The sequence below is a fragment of the Lupinus angustifolius genome, chromosome LG19, assembly GCF_001865875.1.
Source record: "Lupinus angustifolius cultivar Tanjil chromosome LG19, LupAngTanjil_v1.0, whole genome shotgun sequence".
NCBI lineage: Eukaryota > Viridiplantae > Streptophyta > Magnoliopsida > Fabales > Fabaceae > Lupinus > Lupinus angustifolius.
The window spans coordinates 13,119,987-13,145,202 of NC_032027.1; the positions used below are offsets into that span (position 1 = coordinate 13,119,987).

The 25,216-nt window shown below is 31.8% G+C and overlaps 2 protein-coding genes across 2 annotated transcripts; both read right to left on the reverse strand.

The window, feature by feature from the left end:
• Window positions 2,065–7,687, reverse strand: LOC109334870 (pyrophosphate--fructose 6-phosphate 1-phosphotransferase subunit beta-like). Its single transcript, XM_019570857.1, has 16 exons — window positions 7,406–7,687; window positions 7,116–7,280; window positions 6,632–6,753; window positions 6,216–6,269; window positions 6,007–6,113; window positions 5,715–5,820; window positions 5,115–5,178; window positions 4,929–5,017; window positions 4,636–4,767; window positions 4,316–4,486; window positions 4,084–4,199; window positions 3,760–3,871; window positions 3,509–3,593; window positions 3,134–3,178; window positions 2,711–2,779; window positions 2,065–2,358 (listed from the first exon to the last, which is right to left on the reverse strand). Exons 1-16 carry the CDS (start codon window positions 7,599–7,601, stop codon window positions 2,282–2,284), a joined length of 1,710 nt encoding a protein of 569 aa, XP_019426402.1. The 5' UTR covers window positions 7,602–7,687; the 3' UTR covers window positions 2,065–2,281.
• On the reverse strand, window positions 19,144–21,353 carry LOC109334077 (light-induced protein, chloroplastic-like). The gene is made up of 3 exons (XM_019569651.1): window positions 20,897–21,353; window positions 20,179–20,374; window positions 19,144–19,490 (listed from the first exon to the last, which is right to left on the reverse strand). The coding sequence occupies exons 1-3, from the start codon at window positions 21,340–21,342 to the stop codon at window positions 19,197–19,199; spliced, it is 936 nt and encodes a 311-aa protein (XP_019425196.1). The 5' UTR covers window positions 21,343–21,353; the 3' UTR covers window positions 19,144–19,196.

Sequence of the window (25,216 nt, forward strand, 5' to 3'; positions counted from 1 at the left end):
GATGATCATAAGCAGAAGGCATTATGTAGGAAGTATCATAGAGTGCATAGTAATACAAGGTCACATCATGACCATGTTTGTTGCAATAATCACAAAAATATACTAAAGACCTTCCTGATGACCTACCACCGCGACCACGTGTGCCAAAATGTCCCCCTCCACGAGATCCATTATGTATCTGACCTGAAGGACCCTGAAATGAAGGCACTGAGGGAAATCTTGCACGATAAGGAGGATGAGATGGTGGAAAAGAGGCAGTGTTAGTCACAGAAGCAGGGGATTGAGTAGGAGAAGATTCAGCAATAGCAACATTAGCAGAAAAAACATCAGATACAATTTTATGCTTATTTTTCACTAACCTAGATTCAAAAGTTAGAAGAAAATGTTCTAACTCGTTAATAAAAGGAGGATGAGTTTGTCCTTCAATAGTAGTGATGAGAGGATGAAACTCTTCATTAAGTCCATCTAGTACAAAATCAACATGTTCTTCCAAGGTAATTGGAGCTCCAAATGAGGCAAGAGAATCAGTCAACATCTTAATTTTTGAGAAGTAATCAGAAATGCAATTAGATCCTTGTGAAACACTACGAAGTTGTGCCCTAAGTTATCGACTTCGTGCTTTAGTGTGAGCATTACAAAAAGAATGCAATTCGTGCCAGGGTTGAAAGCAAGAAGTGCAACCTACCACACGAGGTCTTATTGAATCTGAGATAGAATTCAAAAGCCATGAAAAAACATTTTGATCTTGTTCTTCCCAGCTTAAGAACTCAGGATTGACATGTTGAATACGATCTGATTCATGAAGAAATTGTGGTGGAAATTCAGGATTTAGAGCGAATCGAAGAACTCGATTTGCTTTGAGAACAGCTAGCATTAACTGGCTCCAAGTTAAGTAGTTTTTATCAGTTAGTTTTATGATTGGAAGATGGAAAGAAATCATAGGAGAGAGGGCTTGAACTGGTGCAACAGAAGAATGATTTAGTGAAGAATCCACAGAAGGAGGATCAATAGTAGCGTCACCCATGAAAAGCTCTTGATACCATGTAAGAATTAGAAACTCAGAGAAGAGAGAATCTTATTTCTGATATCGTATTGATTTATGATTTCTTGATACAATGAAGAAAGAAACTAGGCTTCTATTTGTAGTAGTGCAACTTCTACTGATGTAGTTATTTTGGTAGTTACAAAAGTGTAACTGCCACTAACTGTTTTCAACTAATTTCAACAATAAGCAAATAATTACAATATTCTGGACAACTAAGCAAACTGAATATACACCTTATACAAAGGGAAAATAATAAGAAATAATATGACACATTATTCTAATAGAAAATAATTTATTCTTAAGAATTTATACTATATAAAAATTGTATATTAAATCCCAAACAATATGGATTCGAGTTGATAAACACAACAATGTCTATCAACATGCTAATGAATCTAATGTTTTTACTCATTGTCATGACCCTAATCATGTAATTATGTTGCAGTATTTGATATAGTAATCTTTAAAATTTATACAATAGTTATTTGTTTGTTTATATTAACATAGTGGTAGTAATAAAGTTGTGAACTTATGTCATAATGTCTTTATAGTGTATACAAATAGTTCTATAACAAGGTAGTGATAATATTAACACTCATGTTTATGAGTTTTGAAGTGTATCAAGTTCAAATCTTTTTTTAAATAATCAGTCCAAATTGATCCAAATCACATATAATATTATCAGATTGGTTTATGATATCTTAATATAAACCAGATTGAATTATACATTAATCATGTATTTGGATCCAATTATTTTTTTCTTTAAAAACCAATTGTGAAAACCCCTAATCTATGGTTTGCATATTTTAAAGTTTTCTTAAAAAATTATAAGAATTTGAGACACGTGCATGAAAGGTGTACAAGTTAATTTACAATTTCAGCTATGTGTTGGCTAAGTGTCTAAGGTGATAAAAAAATAGTTTTAAATTAGGCACTTGTCAAGCATGTGTCCGATGGTTGTGGGAAGAAAATATCTCTTAGGAATGGTGTTGGTGGTTCTACAACTATCAAGCAAATAGGAATTTCAACTCAATATATGCAATGATTATCATAAATAGCAGATGCTAAATGCATATAGCACATCAACCAACTTTAAACCATGGAAGTCTCAGATCAAATACTAAACGTCAAAGCCCATCAATCTACTGAAGGTCAAAAGTGAACACAAAAATCCTAGCAAGTCTCATATCAGATACATTTGCAACTTGTTGTAAAAACAACGACATCATCATATACTTAAACTTGTGCTCCAAGCTCCAAGAGTAACGTGTGACTAATTGCATCTGATCCTAGGCAGTTGAATTGAATCGGGCCTACAATGAAGATCATTATCATGAGCATCAAACTTGCATCATAGAGCAGACAAACTCCACTACAACAAAAAGGGCAGCCAAATGCATAAGGCTCCCACCTAGTGGGACCTAAGGAGGTTAGATGTACTTAGCCTTACCCAATCAGAGTGACTGTTTCCAGGATTTGAACTCATGTTCCATTGGTTATTAAGCAACAGCCTTACCGTTGAGCCGAAGCTCACCGTTCACCTAACCAAAAAAATCAGATTTAAACTTATAGCATTTTTCCAGCCAAATTAAATAACAATATAAACTAAGCATGGAAACAGGATTTCTGTTGGTCATGACAGTTAAAATAATAGGCAATACATACCGGGACTGATATAGCAATTCTTTAGGGCCCATTCATCCCGCAAGGAGGCAAATTTTTTGAAGGGTGCCCCTAAATGATCCAACATGAAATGTAGTCATTCAGAGTGCAATACTACAAGAGCTGATGTTAATATGTTATAGTAATTAATACTACAAAGTATATATCTAAGTAACAGGCCAACAGCTGACAATCAGGATCGAACTACTAAAGTAAGGGTGACCAAGTATGTCATGGCTATTGGTGAAAATAAATAACAGAGCTTAATGTTTGTATCACATTGTGAATCCATAAAATAAAATAAATACTTCACTCCTCCTTTCATCTCATTTTTCTAGTTTTACTTTTACAATAGTGAAAAATATAGTTCCCTTTACTGTTTTTGAGAGTCTTATGTCCAACTAATTGAAGTTTTTATGAATGTACCTTCAAGCTCCACCATTGCTTTCTTGATTACAGGCTTGAACTTACCTGCAAAGGAAATTACATATCATAAACAGCACTCCAGCAGAACAATAGAGAAAGCGTTCATATAAATGCAACATATACAAACTTTACATAATGTTAGTGTAACCACAGATAGTCAGAAGAAGAAGAAGAAAAATTGTGAACATTGATTACACAAATTACATAAAAGAAAACATTTCTAATTTGGTGGCCAATTACAGTAGTAAAATAAGAGGGTATAACTATGGATCTCAGTTTTGCTACAACAATGGAAAAAAAGGTTATTGCATGAATGTTAGTTCAGTAAGTATCCATTGAAGTAAAAGCAAGGCTCCCATAGAACAAAATATGTACCATGTCTCCTCTCCACATCCATCAGTGACGTGAGTGCAGTTCCACCAACAACCCATTCTTCTACAGGTGCACTCAAGTTTGCAATCTGATCAAAATATCATCAAATTCAAGAATTGAGTTGATGGCTTCAACATTAATAAACAAACAAAATTTAGAAGCATAAGTGCACAACTAATTATCAAAATTAAAACTACAAGAAATATTTAAGTTGATAAGCAAAAGATAAAGGCACAGAGAGAAAAATCACAAACCGATGATATTAATCCAGTCTTCCCACTGTGTAGGAGGGCTCCAGCACCATAACCCAAAGCATAGCAATAAGTGGCATCAAAATTAGTTGGCAAACCACATCTTCCTTCATAACTGCATATTTAAACAAATGAGGGTGACTAAAAACTCTAACAAAGTCAATGCCACAAAGATCACACACAAGTTTATGATCAAAACTTCAAAAGTTATCGGAATCCAAATTCAAAGGTGGATAACATAGCATGTCCCAAGAACCTCTATTTTTCAAGGCAATAGAAATCAGAGTTTATAGCTTGATTTAATGATACCAAAAATAGATGAAATACCCGAAAAAGTGAGACTGCCCTTTAAATTCGCCTTTATAATTGCCTTCTTTCTTTCTTTTCTCCAACTCAGTTTCAGCCATTTGAATAAGCATTTTCTCTGTTTCTATCTTGGCAACCTAAATGGGAACATACCAAAGTAACCAAACAATAACGTCAACACCAAGTCAAATTGCATACTAGGGCCTAATCTAAACAAGCACAGCAAGCATAGCACAGTAGCACCATTAGGCACCTGAACATTTCCGTGTGGATCTCTTTCAAGCATCAGTTGTTCTTGAATTGCTTGAGGCAAAAAATCAAAAAGCTTCAATGACTGATCAGTGAGTTTCTTCTTCCATAACCCATCCTCATCCACAATATCATTGGCCAGAATTTCATTGAGTTCTGCAATAAGATGCTGGACCTAAAAATTGCATAATAGGACATTTAGAAATGGGTATCTAAGAATGCGTGTTCATACAATTCGTACATGAACAGAACCAATGTTTAATTACAAGTTCATAAAGAGAGAAACCCTGATGAATAAATTCTTTTATGTAGAGTGATAGATACCTCAGGAATGAAATCAATAAGACCTTCAGGGATAAGAATGACTCCATAATTATACTTATCTTCAGCTCTTTTACAAATAACATCTACAATATAGTCTGTGACATTTTTCAGCGTCAGCTTCTTGGCAGCAACCTGAAATAGGTATTTACAGGTCAAATCAAATATTTTATAAACAGGCCCCAAACATACTAGCAAACTATGATCGCAAGATTAACAAGGAACCATTTTATACTGATATCATGAAGTTCTAAAATGTATAAACACTGGATAAAATAATCAAATTTATGACAAACCTCTTCTCCAATGATAGTAATGTTTGGGTGTGTTTGTAAAGCACATTCCAGTGTAATGTGTGAAGCTGCACGCCCCATAAGCCGCACAACTGCAGAGAGATGATTGTATCTCTTAGTGATTGCTTGAAACTCAGTAGTATGAAACTCAGTAGTATAATGAAGAGTTTCTAATTTTCATAAACTTACAATGGTAATATTTCCCAGTTGATCGAGCATCTACCATAACATTTCCAATCATTTCTGCATATATCTGCACTAAATTAACATAAAAATGTAAACATAGTTAAGTCATTAACCATGTCCGAATGGGTATTTGCTATCTGACAACATTTAGCTCTTAGTGCCAGTGGAGGGTAAGGCTGAAAATATGCAGTTCGGATGAATAATTAGAAATATTTGTCTGAAAGAGAATTTATAAATACATAATGCTATTGCAATCACTAACAAGTAACAACCCAAGCACGGGTAGAGTAGCAGAAGTCACAGCATATGACAGAAAATCAGAAAACAAGAAAAAACAGCACTAAAGGATTATGGAACATCACATAAATTATGAAGAATTCAAGGAAGAGATGATGGTTGTAGAAAGAAATATTCTGTGAAATATGTTGCCTATTTTAGTGGAGAAACTGCAATACATCTGGTAAGTATCCTCGCATATTTGGATAACCCATTCCCACACATACAAATAAACAACTGATTCCTACACATTTTTATCAAAGTGTAGGAGCAGGGCGAAAAAAATAGCAGATGCACGGTGAAGATTGATTGCATATATCCGTTCACCTTGCATGCAGTGTCAAACCCAAAACTTGTGGGAACTTCTTTGGATTTCAAATCACCATCAATGGTTTTGGGGCATCCAATCACACGAGTTTTCAAATTGTTGCTCCTGCACAAATCCATATTAAAAAACAGGAACACTTAACATATTTATGAATGGAATACAACTAATTATATTAATAGATGGAATGCTAAAAGGACATCGATGGTAAACCATGAACCAAAATGAGAACACCATTTCATTGACAAAGCTTCCTACACTATACCAAAAAAATAAAATTCATTCAAGACAAACCTGAAGTTTTCAGCAAGGAGGCATGCATTAGTATTTGAGTCATCTCCACCTATAACAACAAGCCCATCCAAGTCTAGCTTCTGTGTTGTTTCCTGTGCTTGTTTAAACTATATAGTAAAGAAACAAAATTAGTCTTCTGTCTAAAAGAAGATATATAAATCTCCAAATGAACTAATCATTTGGCAAATATGTAGCTTGACTTCCCTTACCTGCTCTGGAGTTTCGATCTTGTCCCTCCCACTGCAAATCATGTCAAACCCACCCTGTCAACAGAAACTGTCGGATGTCAAAATCTTGTGATCATTGGTCTAAAAGAGAGAGCAACAACATAGGACAACCTAAAATATGGACATGTGTGAACCAGCATGTCAAATCTCAAATGCAATGCATCTAATTTATAGCATCAGAAGTCATTAAAAACAAAGAATATCACAGTGATAGGTAGATATCTATTTCAGATAACCTTCTTGAAAGAAAGGAAGTCAACTATTGTGGATTTTTACCAGTTGACATACAATGTAGCCGGGAAAGATGTAAAAGTAAACAAAACAAAAATCACGCATTTCAAAATTCAGCACAACAAGTATATTTATGTAAGTGGTAAGTGGTAACTATGAAAATGGACCTGATTTCTGTAAGGGTGAATATAGTCTGATGTGAGTTCAATGTATTTGCATTTCATGATGCCAGCAGGACCACCCCTGAAACCATACAGTGTGCTTCCTTTTGCACGGTCTTGCAGGTAATCTATGACAAAAAATAAGGAAAACAAAAGGTAGTTGAATTTTAATAACTCAAGTATACATATCTAGAGCCATTAGATACCGAAGAAATTACACTAATCTCCTTCGAAGGTTTATTTAATTACCCTCAGCACCCTCTTGCTTCAGAAATTACACCAACTCTCCTGATATTAATATCATAGAGGATGTAAGCGTAATAACAATAACGCAAGGTCGATCCATAAATGTAATGATAACATGCAAATCAATAATCAATATATATCAGTACAGCTTCTGAAACAAGAGGGCTACTAAACTATTAACTATATAATTTCTCCTTATGAAAAATTGATTGATTGAGTTGAATTGAATTGAAACGAGGCTTACCAAAGATTCCAGAAATAACATTGTGACCACCAGGAGCTTGACCACCAGATAGAACCACACCGATCTTCAACTTCTGATCTGGCAGCGCTACCTTGGAATCATCACTAGGAACCAAAGTTGCAGAAGATTGCCCGAACAAATGCGGAAACAGCTTCGCAATCTCATCTACACATACAAAACGATTTCAAAAACAAAAATCCAAATCTAAAAAATTCAAAACTATTAAACCGCGAACCATTCCGATGTGAAATAAAACAAACAGATCGAGAATAGATTATTAATTGACTTACCTGGATTGCCAGCAGCGGAACTTTTAGAACCGTCGAGAACGGTGAATGGTGATTTGAGAACGGAGGGGAGAGGGAGCGTGTGGTCGACGCGGCTGTTCTGGACGTCGCTGTAGACGGAGGCGAATCTGCCGGTGGTTGAAGTAGGGGCGGTGCGGGAGGAAGGGGTCCAACCGTTTTGTACGAAGGATGGTGACATTGGTGATGGTTGGTACAGAGAGTAGAGACAAATATGTGAGAGTGAAAGAGTGAAGTTAGAAATGTTGTCAAATGTGGAGAAGTAGCTTTGAAAAGTCTTCCAAACTTGAATATCCTTTATCTGTCGCTTTTCTATATTTTTTCATGTTTTTTTTGTCTTCCTCCCATTAGAGTAAACATCATTTAATCAAAGCTTTACATTGGAAAATTATTGGACTAAGATTATAAGATTAATGATGTAGTGATATAAGGTTCATTAGATTCTTAAGATGATTAAAATATTCAAGATTCAATTCCTAATAACGATATTTGTTTGGAGGGGTAGACACGAATAATCTACTATCTATATGTTAATACAAATGGCCAATGGTATTATAAAAATGTCTATTTCATATGGTTGACACTTGACTTTTTAAGGGATAAAATTGTCATTCACTAACTATTTCTGTTTAAAAAATAAAATAATTATTTTTGCTTCCAAAATTACTTACATAAACATATATGCATAACTTAGTATTTTAATTTAGTTCGGGACAATTTTGTACTTGTACACTATTTTCTTATAATAAAATAAGCATTTACTTTATGATCATTTATTATGGCAGATGATTTTATTTTAACAATGCAAAATAGTAAATTAGAGGTGGGAAGTGAAAACGTGTGAATTTCACTAAAATCTCAGGTATTTGTTTCTTTCATCTCTATATTTCCTTCAAAATGCTCTTCTCTCTCACATTTCTCTCTCAATCTTCATCTTCCTTCCTTTCTATAATAATCTTCCTTCCCCTCATTTTTCTTAAAAAAATTCAAAGAGAAGATGAAGGTTGTTAAATATTGATTCTCATTGTTCGGAACCAAAAAATACATGTCTTCAATGGGTGCATGTTCATAGTATTTCTTCATTTCTTCTATTTTTTTATCTCATTTTTATGCTTAAAAATGTGATCTTTTAAATTTACATGTTAATGTTGTATGAGATTGTTCCATTCTGTCTCATTTTTTGTTTAAAAATGAGACATTTTATCTTTACATGTTAATAGTGTTTGAGTTTCTTCCATTCTGACTCATTTTTTATGATTAAAAATGATACCTTTTTATCTTTACATAGTTCATCGTGTCTTCTATTTTGTCATTTATAAGCATAAAGGTAAGTCCTTTGAAGTTTGCATGTTCAACTTTCTTTGTTGCCAAACATTTTTTTTCAGTTTTTAGTTGTAAAAATGAGTCCTTTTATACTGTCAATCTTCAATGTCTATGTGTTTGTTCATTTATTCTTTGTCTAGATTCTAAACAATCAATCATTTACTATTTCTTTCTTAAAAATCTATCATTTTGTACCGTTTTTTTGTTCATTTATTTTATGATAATTATGGTTTGTGTATTTTCTATAGTTTGTCTCATTTTTATGCTTAAAAATGAGACCTTTATGTATACAGTTTTATGTTTGGGATTATCTAGATTTAACATGTACACTTTACAAGTTTACCATATAGTACTGCGGTTAATGGTCACTAAAATGGTATAGATATTGACTAGAATGATTTTTTTGACTTATAAATATAATTTTTGTATCTCCAACTTTAGTCTTTTTAAACAAATTGTATAAAATATTTTCTTTATCATTTTGATAAAGAAAATAGAGTCTTTGATCACATATGCAAAAAAATGGAAAATAAACTATTGTATGGAAAAAAACCAACAATATTTCATTCTATATTTTAGTTAAAGCTTTCGATTAAAAATGTTATTTATTTCTTATTTTTTAATTGAATGCTACTTTTTTCATTTTTCATTTCAAATAGATAAAATAAAGTTATATTCAATGAGTTAAATCTTTATCAACAAAGGTCTTTTGCTAAGTGGTGATTTACTTAATAAATTACCTTTACAAAAATGACCTTGACATTGTGTTTTGAAATAAAAACCTTTATTTGATATTTTACATTAATTATTTTGTGCATTTCTTATATATATTTTTTGCTCATTAATAGTGGTATGAACATCTCTCATACCATTTACTCACTCTTGAGAAAGAAATTTAATATAATATCATTGAAACTTCAAGTATGAAGTTTTTGGGGAAGAGTGAAGGAAGATGAGGGTGAGCATTGATGTATGGGGAAATGATATTTGATTTCTAAAGTGGAGAAGTGGAAGGGGTCAATCTGCACGAAACCCTAAATATTTATCAAAAGATCTTTGATTACCAAATTGGACACTTCGGATTTGAAAGAGGGTAAATTTGTTATAACATTTTTCTACATGTTTTCCTTTCATTTTTTTTATATCAATCTCTCTCTTTCTCCATTTTAATATTAATATTTCATTTTGTGTGAGTGAAAATGTGAAATGCATAATCCATAAATAAATAGGAATATAAAAAGGTTTGCATTGCATTTCCAAAAATTTAAATATAGTTATTATATTTCATGTGTCATTTTTCATCATTTTGATATTCATTCATGATGATGCACTTATTTAGACATCCTAAAATTTTAACAACCCTTAAAAGATGGATATTTTGATCAACAAAAATTAAGGCTTCCTACATCCAAAAAATTTAAAATTATAAAAAATAATAGACAACTTTAAATCTATAAACTGCATTTGATAAATAACAAAAATGAATTTAGAAGCTGCAACAAGAAAATGTTATCCACAAAAAGGATAAAGTACCAATTATAGATTTTAAGTAAGGAGAATATTTTTCTAGCACTTATAAAAACGCTTATGATAATAATAGCAAGTTTTTAAATGAAGTGATGACAAAATCATTCTACATATGGAAAAAACTCAAAACCAAAATGAATTTCCTTTTAGCTAATGTAATTAATGATTGTATGGAAAATAATTTGAAGTATAAAAATATTGAAGTTCTCAATATACTGAAAAGCAAGACTTTTTATTTTGAATCATTGTTTTAATGTGTGACAATATTCATCAATTATATTATATTATATTATTTGAATCCCTATTTTAATGTAATCAATGTTTGTGAGGGAAATAATTTGAAAAGTAATTTGAAGCATACATAAACTATTAGTATTATAAGACATATTTTATTTATGTTTGTTTGAATTATTTTGAATTCCTTAATTTTAGGTAATTATCATTATGAATATATATTTATAACCCTTTATTATTTGATTCTAAAATAGCTCCTAACAAATAAAATTCAAATCGTATGGAATTATTATCAGTTACTATTAAAATAATTTCTACGTAAACATTCATCATATAAAATAAAACAATGATTCTTGATTTATGTTAATATTGTACATGTAAACATTCAAATATTTAAACATAATGAGCATCAGTATTTTTTGGTACTACTAAGATTATCTCATCACATTTTTTTGGTATGAAACTAATCTCTTTTGGGAGGTGTGATTATCTCTGACAACAAGTGTGGCTCCTAAGTAGTTTAAAAGATTTCTTGAAAAAGAAGAAAGGAAAAGTGTAACTTGTATTTTATTCATATTGCGGTGTTATCAAAAGCAATGACCTTCCCTTTCTTATATATACACAAGGGAAAAAATAATTGATTGCTAACTAATCCTAACTAACTTTAACAAGAAAAGTTACATGTGCTTAATGTCCACAAAAGATTAGAAACGTGCTTAATATGCACAACTGAAATAGAAAGCTCTACTGCATTAACCAACTAAAAGATATGGCAAATAACAGAACAAACAATATCATGATCTGGTTTGATACTCCAAGCAATTGGCCAAGAGTCCAAGCTAATCCATGTTGATCCATCCATGCTCCAAGATGATCCATTCTGCTGCCTGCAATCCAGAATTCATGCTGCTACCAAGTTCATGTTCTGTTGCACCTGACCTGCTAAAGAAACAAAACAAACCAAAACCCCCCCCCTTAAGCTGGAGAGTATATGTCAATAACTCCCAGCTTGTTGAGGAGGTTGTTAAAAATTGAAGGCTCTAAAGCCTTAGTAAGTATGTCTGCAACTTGTTGTCCAGAACAGATAGGAAGCAAATGATACAGACCATTTTGTAAACGTTCTCTAGCAACATGACAATCTATTTTTATGTGTTTAGTTCTCTCATGGAAAACTGGATTTGTAGCAATATAATGAGCTGAATCATTGCCACAATATAAGAGTGTTGGTTGTTTGTATTTTACCTGGAAATCTTGCAATACAAGTGTCAACCATTGGACTTCACCAGAGGCTAGGGCCAAGGCCCTATATTCAGCCTCAGAAGAAGATCAAGAAACTGTGTTTTGTTTCTTGGATTTCCATGAAACCAAAGCATTCCCAAGAAACATGCAATAACTAGAAATAAACTTCCTAGTATCAAGGCAAGTAGCCCAATCAGAGTCACTGGACCCTTTTATATGAGTTACTGAATTTGATGGGTAGAAAAGTCCCTGTCCAGGACTCTTCTTGATGTATATAAGGACCCGTGTAATAGCATTGTAATGTTGAATGGTAGGGGCAGCCATAAATTGGCTAAGTTGTTGTAAAGAAAAGCCTAGACCAGGACGAGTATTAGTAAGGTAAAGTAACCTGCCAACAAGTTGCCTATAGAACATGGGATTAGGATAAGGTTCACCATCATTTTGGTGCAAACGAGTGTTTTTTGACCATAGGTGTTGCAACTGGTTTGCAATTAAGGCATATTTCCTTTGGCATATAGTGATGCCATGCTTGTTTCTAGCTACTTCAAGGCCAAGGAAATATTTTAGAACACCAAGATCTTTGATCTTAAAATGGTGATCAAGGTGATGTTTAATATGTTGTATTTCTAAAGGATTGTTGCTAGCAAGAATTAAGTCATCTACATATATTAATAAAGTTGTAAAATTGTTACCCTCAGACTTAGTGAACAAGGAATAATCATGCATTGACTGAGAATAACCCATTGAAAATAATGCATAGGACAATTCTGCAAACCATTTCCTACTAGCTTGTTTCAAACCATAAAGAGATTTATTTAATTTGCATACCATGTATGGAAAAGAACAAACAATTCCTTGAGGTAAAGTCATGTATACCTCTTCATCTAAATCACCATGTAGGAAGGCATTATTCACATCTAATTGATGTAAAAGCCAACCATGTCTAGATGCAAGGGCTAAAAGCAGTCTAACTGTGGTTAACTTCACAACAGGGGCACAAGTTTCATAGTAATCCAAACCTTCTGTTTGTGTATAACCCTTAGCAACTAGTCTAGCTTTATGTCTTTCTATGCTACCATCTGAATTGTATTTCAGCTTATACACCCACTTTGAACCAATGGTTTTCTTATTAGGAGGAAGAGGCATTAAGGTCCAAGTATTATTATGTTCCAGTGCCTCTAGTTACTTCTACATAGCTTGTATCCATTCCTTATGTTGTGCAACTTGTTTGAAGGTTTTAGGCTCATTATGAATGGTTATGGAGAGATAGTGTGTTTTATGGCTAGGGGTAAGGGACATGTATGATAAGGTCTGGTTTAATGGATGCTTAATTTTGTAATTATTTGTGAATGCCTTGTTGGTTAAGAGACTACAATGAAAGTCTCTAAGATAAGTTAGAGGTTGGGAATGTCTTGGGGATCTTCTCAAGGTGGTGTGTTGGTCATGTAAGTTTGTATGAGTTTGAGTGTCTGTTGAAGGACTATGAGAGGCATGTTGTATGTTATCTGAAGGGATATTTGTTGGAGAGCGTGTAGGTGCATATGTTAAGTGAGTTTGCTTGTCTAGGTGGATATCATAGTCTACGAAGGTATAGTTGTCAAGGTTTGGTTGGGCTGTTTCAATAATAATGGTATGGTCAGGGGTGTTCTTCATGTATGGAAATACGTGTTCATAGAAATAGAAATCTTTTTTGTCCTTAAGTCATAAACTATGAATCCTTTGGTTCCCTGCTTGTGTCCAAGGAACAAGCATTTCTTTGCCCTTGGGTCAAGTTTTGTTCTTCCAACAGTGAGTGTGGAAACAAAGCACAAGCTTCCAAAAACTTTTAGATCATTTAGTGTAGGGGCTTTTCCAAAAAGACACTCAAAGCGAGACTTAAGATCTAGAGTAGGAGTGGGCAACCTATTGATTAAAAACACTGCATGATTGACTGCATAACCCCAAAAACACTTAGGCATATTAGTATAGAAAAGCAAAGATCTAGTGGTATTAAGGATGTGTCTATGTTTTCTTTCAACCACTGAATTTTGTTGGGGGGGTCTCAACACAAGATGTTTGGTGCAAAATTCCTAGTTTTGAGTAAAAATTCGGCATAAGGAATTCAGGTCCATTATCTGTTCTTATAATTTTGACTTTACAATTAAATTTTATAAGAGCCATTTGTACAAAATTGCCAACAAGCTCCCTTGTATTTCCTTTGTTCAACATAAGATAAACACATGTGTGTCTAGTAAAATCATCCACCACAATGAGAAAATATTTGTGTCCTTGAATCGTAGGGACTGCCAAGGGTCCCCAAATGTCCATGTGGATGATATCAAAGGGATGTGTTGTGTGACTGTCACTGTTTGGAAAGGGGGGCCTAGATTGTTTCCCTAAATGGCAGAATTCACATATATTGCTAAAATCATGTTTCACATCAGAGAAAGTTTTGCATACATGGTCAAGAACATTGTTTGAAGGGTGTCCCAATCTAAAATGCCAAAGGCTAAAAGGTATAACAGATTTATTTTCTAAAAGATTAATGGTATGCAAATTGTCCATCTGTTGATGTTTATCCTTGGTCTATGTGTAAAGGTTATTCTAAATTTCAGCATGACCAATCGTCCTCGAGGTAGTCATATCCTGAATAAGACAAAAATGCTTGTCAAACTAAAGCTTGCATTGAAGGGAATTAGCAAGCTTGTTAACAGAGATTAGATTGTAATTGAAACCAGGGACATATATCACATTATGCAATGTAAGTGTGTTAGAAAAAGTAACAGTTCCTGATTGTTTGACAGCAATGGTGAAACCATTTGGAAGGCTAACATAAATTGGTTTTATGGATTTGTAACATGTGAAATTAGACAATTTATTTGTAACATGTACAATAGCTCCACTATCTAAAATCCAAGGTGGATTATTCATGTGTTTAAGTGTAGAGTTACCTGAAATAGTAGGATGATTGTTACTGGTTGAGCCTTGGCTAATTTGATTAACTATGTGCTCATGGTTGATGCTCAATTAAGGTTGTTGTCCTTGAATTTTTGTCACTATGACATTGTGTTCATTAACTTCTTGGTTGTGTTATGTGGACTGACCTGAATGGATGTTGTTCACTGTTGCATTACCCTTGACTTGAATTTGAAATTGGGGGAAAAATCATGCTTGAAGTAACATGTTTCTATGGTATGCCATTCCTTACCATAAAAGGTGCAAATTTTACTGCCTTGTGGTGAGTATCCCCTACCAGAATTGTTTGTCATTCCACCTCTTGAAAATCTTTTAATTTTTTTGCTGCCTGAATTGCCTCTTCCATTGTTCCTACTTGATTGAGATCTCCATTGATATCTTGTGGTGATGTTGTTGACATTGGATCTGATTACTCCATGCATTGAGTCTTCTTCTTGCCTTTCTTGCTGAATGACTAAAGAAAAGACCTTATTGATAAGTGGCTTAGGTTCCATGAGGAGTACTCGAGTCTTAATGGTATTGTATTTGACATTGAGACCCTTCAAAAAGCAGATGACATATTCTGAGTCCATGTACCCTTTTATAGCCTTCAAAAATTGGCAAGTGCACTTGTTTCTACATATGCAGGTGGCTATAGTCCTTAATGAGTCAAGATCTTCCCATATGGTTTTAAGCTCAGTGAAGTAATTGGACACTGTTCTATCTCCTTGTTTTATGGAGTGTATTTCCTGAAGCAATTCTGATGATCTAAAGTAGTCTCCCTTCGAAAATCTTTCCTTGAGGTCATTCCACAACTCATGTGCATTGTCTATATAGACTATACTTTAAGCCATCTCTTGAGTGAGGCATCTCATGATCCATGAGATCACCATGGTATTACACTTGTCCCAAGCATCAAAGATGACATCTGTTTCTTGAGGTGTTGTGATGTCTCCACTTACAAACTTGTATTTATTCCTAGATGTAGATAATAACGACTGGTTGGATTTTGTGATGGACTTGTCCTTTGATGTATCTGTTGTGTTTCATCTGAATCTGTATCCATACTTTTGTCTTGTTTGTGTGGGTATGCAGTGCTTGAAGCCTGACTGATTCAAGAGCAGGAAGATGTGGTAGAAGATGGTTGAATGGTTAAGCAGCAGAGCTCTCAATTTGAGAGCTCTAATACCATAAAAGATTTCTTGAAAAAGAAAAAAGGAAAAGTGTAACTTATATTTTATTCAGATTGTGTTGTTATCAAAAGCAATGACATTCCCTTCTTATATATACACAAGGGAAATAATAATTTCTTGCTAACTAATCCTAACTAACTATAACAAGAAAAGTTACACGTGCTTAATGTTCACAAAAGATTAGAAACATGCTTAATATGCACAACTGAAATAGAAAGCTCTACTACATTAACCAACTAAAAGATATGGCGAATAATAGAACAAACACTATCATGATCTGGTTTGATACACCAAGCAATTGGCCAAGAATCCAAGCTAATCCATACTGATCAATCCATGCTCCAAGTTGATCCATTCTGCTGCCTGCAATCCATAATTCATGCTGCTACCAAGTTCATGTTCTGCTGCACCTGACCTGCTAAAGAAACATAACAAACCAAAACCAAAACCAAATATATATTTCATTATAGTTTAAAGATTATAATTGAAAATTATAATTGGAACACTTATTAAGGATAAGTATATTCAGAACAGGTAGTTTGTTTTTCACTAAAAACGTATCTTTTTTATGCTTATGTTTATGCTACTTTAAAAAAAAATTCTTATGTTTTTTTTGCTACATGGAAGTAGCATCAAAGTTGTGTTACTGGATTTTATAGTGGTCTTGTCCAAGGAGATGAAGTATTTATGAGTGATGGACTGCATTCTATTGCAGACGTTCAACTAAATGATCAATTTTATCATGTGTTACATATTATTATAAAAAAATATTTTTATGATGTTCTTTTTGTTTTAATCAGTTCTCTTCTCTAATTCAATAAGTAATGAAACTAAATACTATCACAAAACAGCTAGAGGGATAGACTAATGAAAAACATTAAAAGTTCTTTGAAGTTTTAAAGCTCTATCATTGACAAGTATTAGTTATAAGATTAAAGTTATAACTTCTACATGTTTATTGTTATTGTTATTTTGATAAATATAAATTCTAAAAGTTGTACTATTATTGAAATGTACATGTACATAAATTATAAAACCTAGAAAGCTTTAATGAATAAATATTTTATTATTATTTTAAATTGTTAAAAAATAAAATTTGTATATTCTGCAGAAGGCACGTAGCTCCATGATCATTAGACTTCATAGCTTCTAATTGTTTTGTGTTTGAAGATGTGAAAAGTTAACATTGTGTACAGGTGATAAAATCATATTTTGGATCAAGAACATTTGAGTCTATTTTTGTATATAATTTATTTGTTCTATGCTAGGAGCCTTATCATTTGTTCAAGTGTGTTATAGAATTTTTACTTGGGGATTTGGTGAAAGAAAGAGAGTGGTTTTTTTATATGGTGTTGTTGTTGCTATTAGCAACTTCATGCTTGATTTTGTTGTATATCGGTTTCTGATTTCTATATAAATATATTGGTGGTTTGTGAAATTTGTTTAAGGGAAATGCTAACTGAAGCACAATAAAATTTTGTGTCATGCTTATATTGTTGATTTTTTATTTTGTACTTCTACCTATTGTAGTTGGCTAGCTCAATGCATCTGGAAAACTCAAATGTGTAAAAGACATTTTATACTTCATGTAATTTTAGTGCAAATAGAGCAATAAATAACAAATTAAATATTAGTTATTTGCTATTTGCTATTTTTTAAATTATTTTCGAAGACTTTGAAGGATGACTAAAATCATGTTGTATGTCCTTTAAGAAGTGATCAAAAGAATGTCCATGATACTATTTTTATGTACTTTAGTAAGACTTATAATGTGTATGTTTAACTATATAATGTTATTAATTTCTTCAAATTGGATACTTTAATAATTTATCATTTTAAATTGTTGATCCTTTAATAGTTTATCTTTTTATTATTTCTACTCACATAGAGCTAAGATGGGAATGCACGGGTAAACTTAGGGTTTAATATTTCACAGTTTTAGACTAACATAGAAAACTTGGAGTTTAATATTTCCCATGGAGTTTAATATTTCCCATAAGTTTAATATTTCACAGTTTTATCCTACTAGTACATTAGTATCAGAATGACCACAAGATCAAAGTTCGATTTCTGAAAGTGATAGTTGAGATGATCAGTCATGCAACTTGAAAGAGATTAGTTCGTTACTTATAGAGTGAAGAAATACTCTTGATTATATATAAAAAAGTATAATGAGATAATAATTTTAAAATAATTAATTAAGACCATTAATTATAGGAACATGATTTTGGACAATTTTTTCTTCCTTACATGGAAAAGATAAAATTCTTATATTTGTGGATAAACCTTAACATTTTGATAATTATAGATATTTATAATCGATATGATCACACTATCATTTCGATAATTCTTGTTATCTTGACGAATGACAAACTTAAACATATATAACCGTGTGATGTGCCTGTATTATGGAATGAGAACAATATAAAGATACTATAGATGATAAATGAATGGCGGAAAGTTATTCGTGAATCAATATAAATTTATTTAAGTTATATTTTAAATTATTCAATTCATCCTTATTTAAATTTAATGAATGAACTTCAATTTATCAATGACTCATTTTAATTGATTTGTTTATTTAATTTTTTAATTAGAACTACAAATACTTTTGAAAAAAATTATTCTTTTTAAAAACGACTATTTCAATATAACATATTTCAAAATCATATTTTTTAAATAATAAAAGTACTTTTAAAAATCATTTTATGTAGAAAATACTTTTAATTTTTTAAGAAACACTTTTTTTTAAAAGTAATTTATTAAAGTTTGAAAAATTATTTTTTACAATAATATACAAACGTTCAAGGTTTGGTGTTCTATATGCAAATTTTGTAACATATATTTATATATGTTATGTATATGAGAATAAACATTCAATTTTAACTACATCCACATATTTTACGTGAAAAGTACTACAAGAAAATGTGAGTTGAAATAATAAATAAAATGAAAAAATAAATAATATCATTCTATTTTTTGTATGAATTGGATATTTATTGAAATCGATATATCTATGGATATCTATTTAATACAATAAATTGATTATATTGGATTGTATCTATTTAAATCATAAATTTAATTTTATTAGGTCGTTAATTATAGATTAATTTAATTTTATTAGATCGTCAATTATAGATTATTACCTTAAAACAAACCCATTTTGGTGAACAATACAACCAAATTAGACTGACGTTCAAATAACCAAATTAAAAAACAACAATACAAATCCAGTTTCTCTGAAACAAATACAAAATATGCTCATAAAGTATCAAAACAATTTATTAATAATGAGCAATAAGCAAAGTAGCTACAAGCTAGCTAGTTTAGCTAGTCAAAAGAGAGCTTCCTTCCTTGAAGAAAACAAAGACACTGCCAAAATCACCCCTTGAGACACGAATATCTTCATCAAGGTATGTAGTGAGTAACCATGATTTAGCAAAGCATCTTGGAACTGGGAGCCTTATGGGAGGCTTTCTTGCAAGTTTCTTAGCTTTTTCATGAACTATCCCTTTCAAAGGTTTTAGGTCAATCGTTTGTCCTAGAAATTCCACTTCTTCTGGTATCGTCAAAGAGTCTGTCAACTGTGGAGTCCCAATGAAACGTTCCTCAATCTTCAGCTGCATCACAAAAGATTAGCTCAACCAATTAGTATATCACTAATTTATAATTTACTACTTATAATCACTTGACCAATGTCAAAATGTTGAGTTAGTTCATACGTGAAGTTAGGCCTAATTATCTAATCAGTGTTTTATATTGCGCGAATATGCAATTATAACAAATTGTGAGAACATGCAGCTGATGTGTCCACAATTGCCAATTGCACTTATAATGCCAATGTGGACATTCTTGAAACCTTGATATTGTTATTGTAATTGTTGTTGTGGAATTCAATTTAAAATCGACCCTTTAATTTAAATTGTAATTCATATTACGTGATGTGGCTACAATATTGTGTTTGTAATTGCAATTGTATCATTCCGAAATTACAATGTGTCATTGAATCTCAATGATGTGACTGTATCGAGCTACAAAGTAATTCCATTACACCATATCTAATTCAAAAATAGTTTTTTAATTATAAAATAATTCAAAGCGCAAGTACCACAATTGACATTATAACATTTGCAATAATTATAATCGCAGTAACAACGATAACCACAATTGTGAGTACAATCACAATTTAAAATGATCTTACTACAATATCACAAAGATCTTAGATTCATGGGTCCATATGTGAACTTTTATATAACTTAAAAAATTCAATTTTAGCCTAGTAAACAGTTCATAAGATGGATGGCTTACCTGCACACGTTTTGGGCTTAGAACTTCATATTTGCCATGATAACTGACGTTGGTAGTAGTCCATGGACCAACGAACTGAACAGAGTTTTGGACGGCATAAGTTTCAGAGTCAATGGTCTGAGATATATCTCCTGCCCTGATAAGTGGCGCTATTACTTGTGACAACAATGGGAACAAACCTATAAAGGATGTATACCTGCAATGCAGAAGCACAGATAACACATAATAATAAATATTATATCTACCCATGGATTCGTAACTTCCTATCTACAAGTTCATCATATCTACCAGATAGCTATTGAATTAGTGTGAAAAACATATATAGACCATATAGATGGAGTATGTGAGAGTACTAATATTGAATGAATACGTAAAGGATATTGAATATGCATTCTCATAAACTCAAAGAATGTAAAAAATTAGTACAACATGGCACATAGCAGTGATGAGATTAGCACTGCTATACAGCTCCCATATTCTACTTATAATCAAATAACTTTGGAAAAGTTTGAATATCAATGTACACTTATAATCAAATAACTTTTAGTTTCATAGACATCTGCAACTAAGTATTAGTCTCACTCCCACAATCTGTATCACATGAAAAACGTTTCAGAAACATTCCACAACAAAATATTTTGGAATAGCTTTGGTTTATATCATGATAAATTATTTATATAAAAATGAAGAATTGTGTGAGTTACAAGAGGAAACTTACGCTAGAATCCATTTCCCATTGAGTAGAGGGAGAGCTTGAGTTGGAGCAGGTGTGGGATTCAAAGCCTCAAGCTGAGTAATAAGCTCAACAATCTCAGACCTGGTTTCACGACTAGCCCTAAGTCCACGATCAGTTCCATATAACGAATCCACCAACAGTTTCTTCACCTTCTCAACCTCCGTCTTCTCCTCTTCAACTACCGCGACACCCGAAACTTCATCCTCTGAGCCCGAAGCTTTATCCTCTGAGCCTAACCCTCCGTCGTAAGTCAGAGCCCGGACGGGTAGAACCTGTCGTGGAATATGGGCCTGGAGCCTCGACTTTCCGATGGGTTTGGTCAGGAATGCGGTGACGGGAGCACGGGGTGGGAAAATGGAAGGGTTGGGAGTGGGGCTAGAAGTGACGGAGAAGGTGCTGCAATGGAGTTGGATGAGAGAAGAGGCCATTGTTAATGTTGAGAGAACCTTCGGTTACCGAATTCTGATTTTATACTACACCCAGGAGTTGCGTGTGTCATAACTACATGAATAAGATCATATATTCCAAAAACAAATTCATATTCTATTAAGAAATATAAAAAATAATTTTTTTAAATTATATATTGGATTGAAGCACAAGTGGGAGTAGATGATCCCATTGAACTAAGCCACATTCACATTTTAAGCAAATTAGGTAACAGTAGGAAATGATGATAGGTGTGGTTATAAAATATGATTTAATATGTATATACTGATTATGTAATAATTTTTTATATTGTTAATAAATTATTTATTATTCATTTGTTAATTATCATTGATTATAAAATAAAATTAATATAAATTAAAGGTAAAAAATATATTGACCATATAAAAAATTTACAAGACAAGAATTTTAAACTCATAAAAAAATTTAATAGTGTAAACTTTAAAATAAAAATTACAAATCATCAAATTAACATATACCTTATATTCTACTATTGAATTGTTGAATATCAATGTCCAATAATGATATGATCTCATCCCCATTTTAAGAAGGTGATTGCGCTTCATAATAAGATTTTGAATTTGTCCTTTTTTATTAACTTTAAAAAGAGTTTAAAATTTATATTATATTAGTATAAAAATTTATACACAGTAAATACATTATTTATCTTGTATTATTTTTTTAAGAGTTAATAATCATTAAAGGTGAATGAATGATAATGCAATAATAGTAAATATCAACACATGCATCTTTTTTCTCTTTTAGAAATGGTAAATATATATATATTTTGGTGAATATCGTTTTGCATAATTTATAAGTAGGTTTCCATAATTCAAAATTTTAAGTAATTTTTTTATAGTTTAATAAGTAAGTAAATCATTATATTTAATAAACTTTAAATAAAATATCTATATCTATCAAGTATATTAATTTTTAATTGGGTTTCTAGAACCCGAACTAATAGAAGTCTATCTGTTTCTTTGACATAATTTTTTTTAGCTTATAACAATAGAGCTGTACAAAGTCTTGGGATTGTAGTTAAAATCATATATTTTGTCTCGCTATAAGACACATTTTATAAAGGTTTGGTAATTATTTTTATAAGATATTTTATACTTAATTCTTATTATCTTTGTCACTATTTACCTTTACTGGAGGCTTTAAAATTTTTCCTCGTTTTGTTTTAAATAAATCAATTGCTTGTGAGGTTAAATTTAAAATCTGTTGTCTTTCAGAATTACTAGTAGAGTTGTTAAAATAGGCGGGATCGATCGGGTTGGCCCGCTAAAGCCCAAAAATTTATAGGGCTTCAGTATCATTTTAAGTACTTTTTATTAAATTCAGACATTTTAGCTCGATCCGGTCGGGCTATTATAAATCCGGTTTCGTGCCGAGCTTACTCGGGCGGGTTCGGGCTACCCGTTTTACTTATATGTTTTAATCTTTTTTGAGACTTTTGGCTTGGTAATAAGCACTAAATGAAAATTTACAAAACAACTTATAATAAAAAACAGATAATAAGTATTATGTTATTATGTATTTAATTAGATTTAACCTTACCACAAAAATAAAATAAAGAAAATAATGTTTACAACAAAACTAAAACCAACATAAATTGTTTATCATAGAGAACTCCACACCACCAAATTTAATATAATAGTTCACAATGAAAGTGTTGATAAAAAACATAAAAAGATAATATTTTTATTAGTATTAAATGTTTATAAAGTAAAGTGAAGTTACAAATTATATTGTGTTAGAGATTGAGAGTCCAATAGAAATAAGAGATTTAATAAAAGAGTTATGTTAAAAATTATACACGTGGACTTAACATTACATCTTAACTCAAACACAATGCATTAGATCTATAAGTTTGGTTGCATTTGGCATACCAAATATGTTAAGAAAAGTTATACGTTAATATCACATTATACATATTTTTTGAATAGATTAAATATGTTAAAAATTAAAAAACAAATTATTTTTTAGTTTATGCAGGCCGGCCCGCCATAACCCACAACCCGCTTAGGGCGGATTTGGACATCCATTTGATATGCATAAATTGTATCCAGACTTTTTAGCCCGACCCGGCTTAACCCGAATCTGATGTGGGCAATCCCAAACCCTTCCGGGTAGCCCATTTTGATACCTCTAATTACTACACTAATACCTCTACTTATATATACGTCTACTTACATGTATCATTTAAATATGGAATTTTCATGCTATCTTTATCAATGTCGTTTATTCAATTGTTAAAACTTTTTAATGATATTTAAATTGAAATTTATTTCTAATATTTAACTTTATTCATTTTTAACATTTCATAATATTTTTAATAACTTGCGTAATTCATAAATGGTCCATATATAATCTTGACACCGCTGTCAATCTTGTGAATTTAGTACAACCATCATGTAATGGTTTCTCAACATCACTTATCAACTGCTGAAACATCTCAGGACAATCCTGAAGATCCTCTTCGACAACGTTTATCATTTCCTCGAAACAATCGTCTTCATATGTATTTGTGTAGTTGTCTTTCATATGTATCTCATCATCACAATCCTTAATGTCTCTCATCTCACCATGTCTTGTCCAACATGTGTAACTTTGATTAATACCATGACACACTAAATGACCTTTTAACTCATTTGGAGTAATTCGGTTTGAGTAACATCTTAAGCAAGGATATACAATTCTATTAGGGTTTTCAGTATTCTCAATTGCAAACCTAACAAATAATTTCACTCCTTCTTAATACTCCTTCGTCAATCGATTGACACTCATTCATTTCGATCCATTTTCTATTAACAAAAAAATATAATGAGCATAAATCCCTAAAACTTGAAGTTAACCTTGCAGAGTAAATGCATTATTATGATCAGAACTCTAACTTATAATGTAAGCTAAATGAGTCGTAAACCCTAACTCAATACAAGCTAAATGAGTGAAATCAGTTTCACTCATTTATAAGGAAAATATTTATAACTCAATACAAGCTAAATATAATGTAATTAAAAAGGCAAATAACTATTAGAAAAACTCACTTTCAATTTGGTGTTGAATGTGTGAATGATGATTTTGAAGTTAAACGAGTGAAGGATTTTCGAAATCAGTGTTGAATGAGTGAATGATTTTTGGTGTTGAATGAGTGAATGATGATGAAGTTGAATGATTTTCGAGGTCGATTTTGAGAGTGAATGCGTTTTGCTGCTGAGTAAATGAGTGTTGGGATTGCTGATAATGTGTGAGAATGCGAGAATATTTTAAGTTTTTAAGGTCTGCTAATATCTTCAATAGCGTATAATGAAGAAGACGTTGTCAATAATACATAATCAACCGCGCAACCTAAAGGAAACGTTGTGGAAAAACTCTCCATTCAAATATGAAGGTAAGTGTTGCACAACGCAATCTTAAAGAAATGTTGTGGAAGATATAATAATTTTTTTACTAATTCATTTATTTAATGAAATTCAAATTAGTAATTAACTTATGACATTCGATTAATGACAATTAATTAAATATATAGAATAATTAATAATGACAGTAAATAACATTCAAACAATTAATCGATTAAGCATTATGTTAAGCGATTAAGTGCAGAGGATATAATTTTGATCATATCGACAATGCTTCTTACCGTATGTGTTGTTGTATAGCTAAAAGAGAATGAATGAGATATAAGTATTCAAAGTGCTTTTTTGTTCATGCGATGTTGAATTCAACGAAAGCAACATTGTTTTTTTTAGAACGCGCTGTTGAATTCAATGTAATCAACAAGCATTATTAAAAAAACGCTGTTGTATGGGTATAACAACAGCACAATCATACAAAAGCGTTGTCGAAGATCATTAT

What these genes read in the sequence shown, in the direction of transcription:
- LOC109334077 (XM_019569651.1), bottom strand. Translation starts at nt 21,342, where the DNA reads ATGGCCTCTTCTCTCATCCAACTCCATTGCAGCACCTTCTCCGTCACT. An exon ending in AATGGGAAATGGATTCTAGC is followed by an intron (nt 20,375 to 20,896) that starts GTAAGTTTCCTC and finishes TCTGCATTGCAG; the next exon opens with GTATACATCCTTTATAGGTT. An exon ending in TAAGCCCAAAACGTGTGCAG is followed by an intron (nt 19,491 to 20,178) that starts GTAAGCCATCCA and finishes TTTGTGATGCAG; the next exon opens with CTGAAGATTGAGGAACGTTT.
- LOC109334870 (XM_019570857.1), bottom strand. Translation starts at nt 7,601, where the DNA reads ATGTCACCATCCTTCGTACAAAACGGTTGGACCCCTTCCTCCCGCACC. An exon ending in AGATCGAAACTCCAGAGCAG is followed by an intron (nt 6,114 to 6,215) that starts GTAAGGGAAGTC and finishes TTTACTATATAG; the next exon opens with TTTAAACAAGCACAGGAAAC. An exon ending in GGATGTGGAGAGGAGACATG is followed by an intron (nt 3,179 to 3,508) that starts GTACATATTTTG and finishes TTTCCTTTGCAG; the next exon opens with GTAAGTTCAAGCCTGTAATC.